This window comes from Triticum urartu, chromosome 2A, assembly GCF_056163025.1.
Source record: "Triticum urartu cultivar PI428250 chromosome 2A, HENAU_Tu73, whole genome shotgun sequence".
NCBI lineage: Eukaryota > Viridiplantae > Streptophyta > Magnoliopsida > Poales > Poaceae > Triticum > Triticum urartu.
The window spans coordinates 6,918,215-6,929,451 of record NC_141874.1 but is presented as its reverse complement, the minus strand read 5'-3'; the positions used below and the strand labels follow the sequence as shown (position 1 = coordinate 6,929,451).

General features: G+C 51.6%; 1 protein-coding gene across 1 annotated transcript; it reads right to left on the bottom strand.

Moving 5' to 3' along the window:
- Window positions 1-433: 433 nt before the first annotated feature.
- Window positions 434-4,851, bottom strand: LOC147982773 (uncharacterized). The gene is made up of 2 exons (XM_087542679.1): window positions 1,502-4,851; window positions 434-1,244 (listed from the first exon to the last, which is right to left on the bottom strand). The coding sequence occupies exons 1-2, from the start codon at window positions 4,458-4,460 to the stop codon at window positions 700-702; spliced, it is 3,504 nt and encodes a 1,167-aa protein (XP_087398805.1). The 5' UTR covers window positions 4,461-4,851; the 3' UTR covers window positions 434-699.
- Window positions 4,852-11,237: the final 6,386 nt, after the last annotated feature.

The following is an 11,237-nucleotide window of genomic DNA, read 5'->3' as shown; positions in this document are numbered from 1 at the left end:
TAGGGAAAAACTCCTAAATATTCGCAAAAAAATGTTCTACAGACTCTAGTTCCTATGAAATCCGTCTGGCAGCCCTTTGTTGTCTCCAGTTTACTCAGAAGAAACTTAGTGAATTTGACATGACACGGCATTTGCTGCCAGGACTCCTTGAGATCTTCCATTAAACACTACTAGCTCAACACATAAGGCATCATCAAATCACTTACTAGCTTAGCTACAACGATGATGATTCCCTGGTATCTTCCATTTCTAGATGTATGCAATGTGGTGGAGTAACAATGACCCTAGCAAGGAATATGTGGGGAACTACTCTGGAAAGCATTTTACAGATTTATGCCAAATCGCCAATTTATCTATGGCCGTCGATCATGGAATTTATATAAGTAGCCACAGCTAGCTAAAGCCATTAATCTTCTGCCAAACACCAGTGAAGTAACGTGGACAACACCTGCCTTCGTGACATGGCATGGCATTTGCTGCCATGATTCTTTGGGATCTTTATTCAACACTAGCTCAACACAGAAGGCACCATCAAATAAAAAGCCTTAGTTTTCGTTCTAATGTCCTCTTCTTCATCCTCAAAGTAATTCCTAAGTCCTCAACTTACACTAATTAAGTGCTCTCACCATTCAAACCAAAACCATTTACACGGCCAAGTAAACCACCACAACGAAAATGAAATTTGGCGCCTACGATCAGTCAATCGAATGGCGATTTGGCCTTCGATGAAGAGTAGACGGCGGAGAAGCTGCTGCTGTTGCTGTTGCAGGCGCTGCTCCCGGGGCCCTGCCGGCACGGCGGCGTGCTTGACGTCGATGTGGTGGCCTTTGTCGTCGCCAATGGCATTGTTGTCGAGGTGGCATCCTTGGCCGGCGACCCGCAGCCGCCGCCACCGCCCTTGAGCAGGACGTCGACCTTGGCGTACTCCTCGCGCTCGAGCCGGATCTCCTTGAGCATGGCCGCGACGTCCTTCATGGCCGGCCGCTCGTCGGGGACGGGGCTGACGCAGAGCAGGGCCACGCCCATGACCTGCAACATCTCCTCCACCTCTGTGTCGGATCGCCCCTGCAGCGCCGGGTCCAGCACGCCGGCGCCGCCCTTGTGCCGCCGCACCCAGTCCACCACGTGCTGCCCGTCCGGGATGGTCGGGTCGATCGGCTGCTTCCCGGTCAGCACCTCCAGCACCACCACCCCGTAGCTGTACACGTCGCTCTTCTCGGTGATCTTCAGCATGTACCCGTACTCTGCATCCAACAAGATAAAAAAATGAAGGATTGTTCATAGATGGTGTGTTGGACAATCATTTTTTCGATAAAGGCCCTTTTTATTAACTTAAAATGTAGCATTAATCGGAAACAAATCATGATAAATAATTCGACCTCTGCATATATAACATGCACACAATCAAACACCAAACATAAGAAAACAAAAAACAACATATTGGTAACAGTAGAGTCATATCGGACCGGCATTATGCAGAAATGGAGGTTGGTTGACATACCGGGGGCGATGTAGCCGTAGGAGCCGGCGACGGTGTTGGAGGAGCGGCCGAAGTCGGCGCCTTCGTCGACGAGCTTGGCGAGGCCGAAGTCGGCGATGTAGGCCTCGAAGTCAAGGCCGATGAGGATGTTGTTGGCCTTGATGTCGCGGTGGACGATCGGCGGCGAGCAGCCGTGGTGCAGGTACGCGAGGCCCTGCGCCGACCCGAGCACGATCCGGTACCGGACGTCCCACTCCAGCTGTGCTCCACCGCCGCCCCGCTCGTGGAGCACGGCGCCGAGGCTGCCGTTGGCCATGTAGTCGTACATGAGCAGCCGCGTGCTCTTGTTCCAGCAGCAGCCGAGGAAGCGCACGATGTTCTTGTGCCGGATGGAGCCCAGCGTGCGCACCTCCGCCGAGAACGAGTCCCGGCCGGCGTCCTTGAACGCGGCCGCCGCGGCCGTCGTGGCGGGCCACAGCTTCTTCACGGCGATGGTCTCGCCGGATTCCAGGCTCACGCGGTACACCACGCCGGACACGCCCTTGCCGATGATGTTGGCGTCGACCAGGCTGCGCACCACCTGCTCCACGGAGAAGCTCACCTTCTGGAACGGCGTGAACTGCCAGGGCCACCCCAGCTCCCCGCCACCGGCCTCCGAGTCGCTGCTCCCGCCACCACCATTGCCCTTGACGCCCACCCCGCGCGCTCTGAGTATGCCGATCATCCCGAGCACCATCGCCACCGTCGCGGTCACCAGCAGCGCGATGGCGAGCTTGAGCCGGTGCGCGCGCTGCGCATCGTCGCTAGCGGTCACCGACATCGGCCGGCCATCGGCGTCCACACCAACGAAGCACACGTCGCCGCCTTTGGTGCACAGCCCCGAGTTCCCGGAGAGGCTGGACGCCGAGAGCTGCCGGAATAGCTTCGTGTCCGGGAGGTACCCGGAGAAGTTGTTCTGCGACACGTTGAGGGTGACGAGGTTGTCTAGCCCCGCGAGCGGCGTGAGGCTGCCGGCGAACGCGTTGTAGGACAGGTCGAGCACGGACAGCTTGCTCAGCTGCGATATCCGCGCCGGGATCGTGCCTGTGAGGCCATTGCGGCTGAGGTTAAGGGCGATGTCGAGGCCGGCGAGGCTGCAGAGCTCGTCGGGGATGCTGCCGGAGAGGCGGTTGTCGCTTAGGTCGAGCAGCTCGAGCGCGCGGCACCGCCCGAGCGCCGCCGGTATCGTCCCGGACAGCGCGTTGCCGGCGAGGACGAGACGGCTCAGCACCGCCAGCCTTCCGAAGGATTCTGGCACGGGGCCGGCAAGCTGGTTGTGTGAGACGTCGAGCTCCTGCAGGCCGCGCACGCCGGCGAGCGAATCTGGCAAGGCTCCAGTGAGCGTGTTGTTGCTGAGGTCGAGCATCTGGAGCTGCGAGCAGTCGCCGAGCTGGGCGGGCACGGTGCCCGTGAGGCGGTTGCTGCCGAGGTCGAGGAAGACGATGCTCTTCATCCCGCCCACGGCCGCTGGAATCTCCCCGGTGATGCGGTTGCCGCCGAGCCTGAGCCGCACGAGGCTCGCCGCCTTCCCGATCTCCGGCGGTATCACGCCGGAGATATCGTTGGACAAGATTAGCAGCTTGGTGAGGTTGCGCAGCAAGAAGAGCCCCGGCGGCACGGCACCGGTGAAGCGGTTGTGCGAGAGGTCGAGAGCCTGGAGGCTCGCCATGGACGCGAGCGTGGCCGGGATGGCGCCCTCGAGGCGGTTCTGCCACGCGAACAGCACCTGCAGGTTGGTCAGGCTCCGGCCGAGCTCCGGCGGGATGAGGCCGGAGATCTCGTTGGTGTCGAGCTGCAGCTGCACGAGCGCCGTCGCGTTGGCGAGCTGCACTGGGATGGTGCCGGTGATGTTGTTGTCACTGAGCATCAGGTCCTGCAGCGCCGGCAGCCGGCCGAGCGACGCCGGGATGACGCCGGAGATGGAGTTGATGGAGAGGTCGAGCGAGACGAGAGAGGTGAGGTTGCCGAAGCTGTCCGGGATGGGGCCGGTGAGCGCGTTCTGCCACAGCAGCAGCTTCTGGAGGCTCTGGAGCGCGCCGAGCTCCGGCGGGAGCGCGCCGGAGAGCGCGTTCTCGTAGAGGTACACGTCGGTGAGGTTGGCGCACAACGCGAGCTCCGGCGGGATGGAGCCGGAGAGCATGGTGGTGTATATCGACAGCGTCTGGAGGCTCTTGAGGTTGCCGATCGACGGCGGTAGCGTGCCGGAGATCTTGGTGTCCGCGAGGCCGAGCACGGCGAGGTTGGAGAGCTTGGAAAACGAGTCGGGGATGGGGCCAGAGAGATCGTGGTTGCCACCGGCGCGGAGAGACTCGAGCCGCCGCAGCCCACCGAGCTCCGCGGGGAGCTCGCCGGAGAGGCGGTTGTCGAACAGCAGCAGGTTCTTCAGCGACGCCGCGAGCCCGCCGAGCTCGGCCGGGATGGGCCCGGAGAGCTGGTTGGTGTTGAGCACGAGCGACTCGAGCGCCGTCAAGTTGCCGAGCGACGCCGGGACGGGGCCCGTGAGGGAGTTGCCGCTGAGGTCAAGCGTGGCGAGGCGGCGGCACAGGGCGAGGTCCTCCGGCACGCCGCCGGTCAGGTTGGCATCCGACACAACAAAGCTAACGAGCCCCGGCAGCGCGGCGCAGAGGCCGGACGGCGCCGGCACGGCGAGGTGGACCGACTGGAAAGTCACTGAAACAACCGCCCTGCCGGCGGCGTCGCAGGCGACGTGCGACCACTTGCACGGGGACGCGGCGGCCGGGGCCCAGTCCGGCGGGCGCGAGGGGGACGCGGCGAGCCATGAGGAGAGGAAGGCGACCTCTGGGTTAGGGGAAGTGGCGGCGGTGGTGGTGGAGGTGGAGGAGAAGAGGAGGAGGTTGAGTAAGAGTGGGAGGAAGAGGATGAGGTGGAGGTGGCGCATCGGGGCTGCCGTCGTCGCCGGCAGCAGCGGCAACAATGGCATCAAAAACTGGGCTCGGCCTTGCTTGGGGCAGTGCGACTGCGTGCACGACACACTATGGAGGACCGCGACGACGATCTCTATGGAGACGGCAATGGAACTGAGGCAGCTCTCACTCTCACTCTCTCTCTAGGATTCTCTCTCACACACACCCTCTCTCTTCCTCAAAACTCTCAAAGGTGTTTGCTTGTGTCCTCCATGAATGAATGAATAGGGTAGGGTTCTTGCTCCAATGCATTGGGCTTCTCAACATCCAAGCTTTGTTTGTTTGGTGCTCTCTCTCTCTCTGTGGTTTGAAAGTGTAGAGAGAGAAACAGAGTGTGAGGGTGCATCGGAGGGAGGGAAAGAGAGGGATTAAGAAAACCAAATGCAGTGCTAGCACTGACAATGGGAGCTTAATTTAGCTCAGCTTGGTGGCCTTTTTCTTCTAGGCCTACTCTAACTCTCAAGTGTACGTCAAGGCAGGGCATGCAGCTGGGGTGTAAGCACGAATCTTGATGCACCCACGGGTGCGGCCGTGATGTACTCATGTTGCTGTTGGTTGAGGGTTTTTTGAGTTGGTGAGTGAGTGAAGCAGACTACTGATAATAGTGGCTTTTGAGCGGCTTGTGGGGGAGGAGATCATTAGTGTACCAACTAAAACGGCCTGCTCAAATGACGGAAAAGGTAGCACTAAAATCCCAGAAATTGCGCACCAAAAGGATTTACATTAATATTATATGTATGTATTTATAGAATGTATGCATAGACTTGTTATGCTGTAATACTCTAAATTTGGATATGAGCAACCATACTGTTCCCAGGAAATGCCCACGAAAAAGAGTTTTCTTCCGGCAAACTTAGACCCTGTTCGGAGACCCACCACGCCACCACTCCTCACCCGGAGCTAGAGTTAAAAGGCATGAAGCTGGGAAACAGATACTCCGCAGCTCCTCGTATTTTTAGGAGCTGGAGTGACTCCCAACAGGACCTTAGTGGACGAAAAATGTAGCACTAAATCGTAGAAAATGCACATGAGATGAGTTCTCTTCATACTATGACGTGGCAAACTCTTGCTCTTTCAATACAATGATCTGCAAAGCTTTTATCTATTCATGGGAAATCAGCAATAGTGGTCTCCGATGAAAATTAGCATGGATCTTGTGTAAATTGCAAAAAAAAAAACATCACAATTTGGGACCCTAATTCATGAAACCACCATCATTATGGTTTCTTTTCAAGAAACTGCCACCATTGTTCTGACAGTTTTCAAAAAACGTTGATTGAATCATTTGCACCGTTTGAGTGGAAACCTGATGGCTGGGGCCCGCTGCCAGGCGCCACGTGTCCAGAACGAGACGACACCTGTGACATGCCGTTAGACATCTTCAGGCAAAACCTAACCAGCCAGTCAAACCCAACCCATTCGGCCAAACCAAACCCTATTGAGGTTTATTTTGTCGTCGAGGGTTTTTGAGAGGCTAGGGGTTAACCAATAGGGTTTATTTTGTCGTCGAGGGTTGCCAAGAGGCTAGGGGTTAACAAATAGGGTTTATTTTGTCGTCGAGGGTTGCCGAGAGACTAGGGGTTAACCAATAGGGTTTATTTTATCGTCGAGGTTTGCCGAGAGGCTAGGGGTTAACCAATAGGGTTTATTTTGTCGTCGAGGGTTGCCGAGAGGCTAGGGGTTAAAAAATAGGACTTATTTTGTCATTGAGGGTTGCCGAGAGGCTAGGTGTTAAACAATAGTGTTCATTTTGTCATCGAGGGTTGCCGAGAGGCTAGGGGTTAACCTATAGTGTTCATTTTGTCATAGAGGGTTGCCGAGAGGCTAGGGGTTAGACAATAGGGTTTATTTTGTCGTCGAGGGTTGCCGAGAGGCTAGGGGTTAACAATAGTGTACCACAGTGCATATGGTGAACATAATTCAATTGAGAACATCACATTTCATTTCAACCAGCATCATAATTAATATAACAACAACACAATTCATTCCAACCAACATCACAATTCCAAACATAATAAATATTGTAAGGTTCGGATAGGATCTCTACAATCTTCACAATACACAGTTCAACAAATAACAAACAACCTACCAGCCACCATACATAATACCTAGAGACAAATTTCCTTGATTTTCATTGACATTTAATGCCTTGGAACACAACAGTCTTGTGCACCGGCACCTTGTGACTACACATGGGTCCTCCGGCAATAATGTCGCACCACTCCGTGTCAACAATAGTATGTGGGATCTACAAGAATTTAGATAGAGCAAATGCTCAAATCCCAAATCAAATCGGTCAAAACAAACCTCAAATCAAAAACCTAACCCTCATTGCAGAGGGAAACTCGGGTAGGATTCATCCGCGTACGAGTTGAAGAGTGGGGAAACCGAGTCATCACTGCTAGTTTCGTTGTCCTTCCAAGAAACAATGGTTGCAACTGCCTGCGATGAGGATGAGCGGCAGAAGCGGGGGCGTGGGCGTCAGCGGCAGAGAAGTACGTAAGAGAGTGGGGAATGGTCGAATGGGTTGGGTTTGACTGACTGGTTAGGTTTTGCTCGACACCGTCTAACGGTCCATCACGGGCGCCGTCTTGCCCTGGACACGTGGCGCCTGACAGTGGGCCCTAGCCATCAGCCTTCCACTCAAATGGCGCAAATGACTCGATCAACATTTTTTTTTTGAAAACTATCGGCACAATGGTGACGGTTTTCTTAGAAAAATAACTGAATGGTGGTGGTTTTGTGAATTAGGGTCCCCAATTGTGATGGTTTTTTACAATTTACTCCTCCTACGCCCATTGCGTAGAGCATGTCATACACAACCTCTTCTTAAATCATCATGCCTGTAGTGAACATGGCGACACCGGCAAACATGGTTTCTAGGTTATATACATCAATGTGCGCAAAAAGTCGATGAATCATGAGTGACATCTACAAGCCGGCAAGCCAAAACTGAAAATAAGTCAGCAAAAAAGTTTCAAAGTGCAAACTTGCCGTTAAATGGATATGTCTAGGTTAAATATAAGGTTTTAATTAGTTGTTACTACATTTCAGTCGTTCAACCATATATATCTCACGTAGTAATAAAATGTTAAAGTAGTAAAGTACACACCACATACAAACTGAATTATATAGTTTTCACCGTGGGATCAAATGGAATTGCAATTCTCTAAGGAGGATGACAAGATAATCTGCCATTCTGAATAATGCTCAATTTTCACTATACACGGTGTCAACTTAGCCCGCTTGTCAACTTGACACGGTAGATTCCCAGCCTAGATTAAGATAAAAACACAGGACTGGCAGGCAAGGCATGGAGATGTCAGGATGCCGGCATGGGTTATTCATTGGATCACGCAGCGGCAGCCTAAACAAGATTAGTTAGTTAATTAATTAAGTATAGTACTGAAACAGGCAGTGGCGCCAACGAGTGATGCTACACGGCTATGAGAGAGATCAGTAACTTTTTATTACTGCCATACTACATGTTACTGTCCATCCTGTTTGGTAAGAGAAATCTTGTGCTTGTGGAAAGAATGTAAGGCTAGGATGCATGGGTGGGTGATGAACGTGAAGCCCCTCGACATGGAGCATCTACGCACAGTGATAGTGTGAGAGCAAAGGGGTTAATTACACAAGTCAAACAAAGAGGTAAAAGAGATCACTCTCTAGCTAACATCATGTCAAGTCTCTGATGCATGTCGCATTTGCAGCTTCGTACCCAATTTACTTTCATATTCAATCACCTATTTCTTCATCGCGACACGCGCCCTTCAGCGTGAGAGTTCTGCTATAAGTGCGATTCAACAAAGTTACACCTGCTATACATGTACAGAGTTTTTCGTGCTCCAAATCATTTGTGTTGTGTGGCGCTACACCATGTACTTATGGTAATTTCTTGCGTGAGCAAGGGTGCTTCCGCAAATATGCATCGAACAAGCAATGCACACCGTCACAAAGCTAAAACCAAATGTTTACAGTTCACAATGAAGGTGGGGTGTGAGTGTGTGTGGATAGTATAATTCAGCAGCAGCTTTTCACCCACGTTAGCTGCTGATGGTACTTATCTTGCTCCAAATTAACTAACCATTCCCGTCTAATCCTCGCTGCATTGACAGTGTTTACACTTAAACTCTCTTTGTCTAACCCTACACCAGTTGAATACTAACAATCTGGGGGCCTGAGCCGTGTGGGTGCCTATTTAAATTGGAGCCACGTAAGGCTGCACTGCTAGTCAAAAATTGTGAGCCAAGAAAGGCATCGAATCTCAAAGTGTTGTATAATTTTAAATGTCTGGGTTTCTTTTGAGGCATGGTGTGTCAAGGAAGGCATTGGTAGGCGCCAAGGATGACTTGAGATGGGGTTAGTTCCTCATTGTTCCGACAAATAGAGGGGTGTCACGAATGCGCACGCTGTCAATGAAAAACATTATGAAAAGATAGAATTCTCCATGGTTCACTTGTAATGGAGTCAATTCCTCATTGTAACTGTTGTGCAATGTATTCTCTCTTTTTTTTCGAATACGTGCAACATATTCTTGTTGATAGAAACACAAGTGATAGGATAATTAACAGTGGAGTTTGGGGCCAGATGACCCACTTTTGGTCAAAAAAGTTTGAGTCTGTTGGGGTGTCAATCGATATTGGTTAGGCCATGTCATGCTAGTTCCAGGTTTTGGGGAATTAATGGGCCTGTGGACAAAGAAAGCTTGGGATGAGGGCCCCATTGGACGGCCAGATGTTCCTCATGGGACAGCGACAAGACATCGTGTGAGGTCAATCTGTCCGTCCATGCATGGATTGTTCTCTGTTCGTGCGCATTCAAGACGTTATGATTGGGCTGGAAGAGTCAAACAACATCACATCTCCATGAAGAAATATAGAAAGAGAAACTCCTTCTAAAATTAAAATTATGAATTTTGTTCTCCTGTTAGAAAATTTTGGTAGGAGGTGGGCAAGTGGGTGGGTGGGGGCAGGGAATACCTTATAAAACTGAAGAATTATCTAAACCACTTTTCCCCAATGAACGGCAAAAAAGGGCGGCATATACCCTAAACCCCAGTTCATTTTAAAAATGGAAAACATAATAATACAGAAACTGATTTTAAAAAGAAAAAACGGGGCCACCATAGAAAATCAAGGCAAAAATGAGACATGGAAATATCATATAATATCAGTGAAATGACCAAAAACATCAAGGAAAACTTGTGAAACGATATTAGTTTGGTTGACCTGAGTCTCAAAAATGCTCTTATATTATGGGACGGAGAGAGTCGTATTTTTCGTACTACCAGATTCATGATATTTTTTTTAACAAAATCGTCATTTTCTTGGTTTTCTAGAGTTTTTATCCCTGTCACGTTTATTTTCTTTTTTCGCAGTTTCATCACCAGATTATGTACCTCCTCTCCCTCCATCTAGCACGGTCTCACAACATCTTGCGGCACTGGAGGCGCGGCGCCTCCTGCGGAGGGGGCAGCGCCTCCTTTCAGCCGCCGCGCGTGGCCTGCTTGTCGGCGTCGTCGTGACGCTTGCCATCATGGCCTCCAGCCAGCCGGAGATCAGCAAGGGGTGCCAGCTCCGCAATGGCTACTCTGTCGTCCTGACTGGCGTCACTAACAGCATCCTCGGCGACCTCCTCAACGGATGACCAACGGTGGAGCTATGTCCATTTCTGAGGGGGCAGTGCCCCCCCCCCCCCCCCCCAGCCCAAATGCAATTTTTTTACTAGTTAGTAATAGCCCATGTAAGAGCAAAAGGCCACAAGCCCATCTTGGCATCTTTGGCATTATCACGATTCACGAACACGGCCACCAGCCTGCTCGGGGCTTGGCTGCTTCACGTCTCTTTCCTCACGCTCGCTGCTTAGGCACGGTGGCTCGCCTCATTGCTCCATCCATGCCGCCGCTCTGCCTCGACGCGGACGCCGAGGAGGCAAGGAGAAGCTCGCCACTGATCCACGCGCGCCGAGGATGGAGGTTGCGAGGGGGGAACTAGGGCGCATATGAAACGTCCGTTTTCTTCTCCTCGCCACTGGCCGGTCGCCGGCGGTCGTCGTTATCCGCCGGCCGGCAGGCCTTCGGCTGGTCGCTGGCCGCCCCCTATACAAATTTCTGTGAGTACCATCTACCCAGCTCAAATTACAACCTGAAACAATTGGATCCCCTTTTGTAGTGTCGCCTTGCTTGTACGAGTAAATTGGGGGCAGCACGCCTGTACGAGTACTGCTGATTAGTACTTTAGCAGTTACTCCACAGGTTGGGGGCAGCACGCCTGTACGAGTAGTAATTTAGTATGCTATTTATTTGATCTAATTGCAGATATCTTGTTGCTTGCACAATGCACCACATATTTGTTCTTGTGAGTAATTACTACGGGTTGCTTGACTTGGAATTGGGACTCAGAAGGCAAGATTAATCAACAGATCAAGTGACCATGGTTAAAGGCAGCAGCGGCAACATTCAGTCATACGATGGAAGATGAGAATCTTGCCAATAACTTGATTGTTCACATAGAGCGTGAAATCACAGAGAAGTACATCTTTAAGGACATTTTAGCGGAATTCAAGAGCATAAGTGATCGAAAAGCTGATCTGCAGTACCACTCCTTTTGTAGTTCTTAGTTGGCTCACATAATGTCTTTGGGTTTGAAGACTGAGTGGTACAAGTAGACAAGTTGTATATTTTGGTGTAATTAGTTCTCTTATGAAGTATATATTGCTAATCATACATGTATTTTGCGAGCAATTTGGGTAATATAAGTATAACTTTGCCTGGAGGCTCCAAGTTCTTGTCT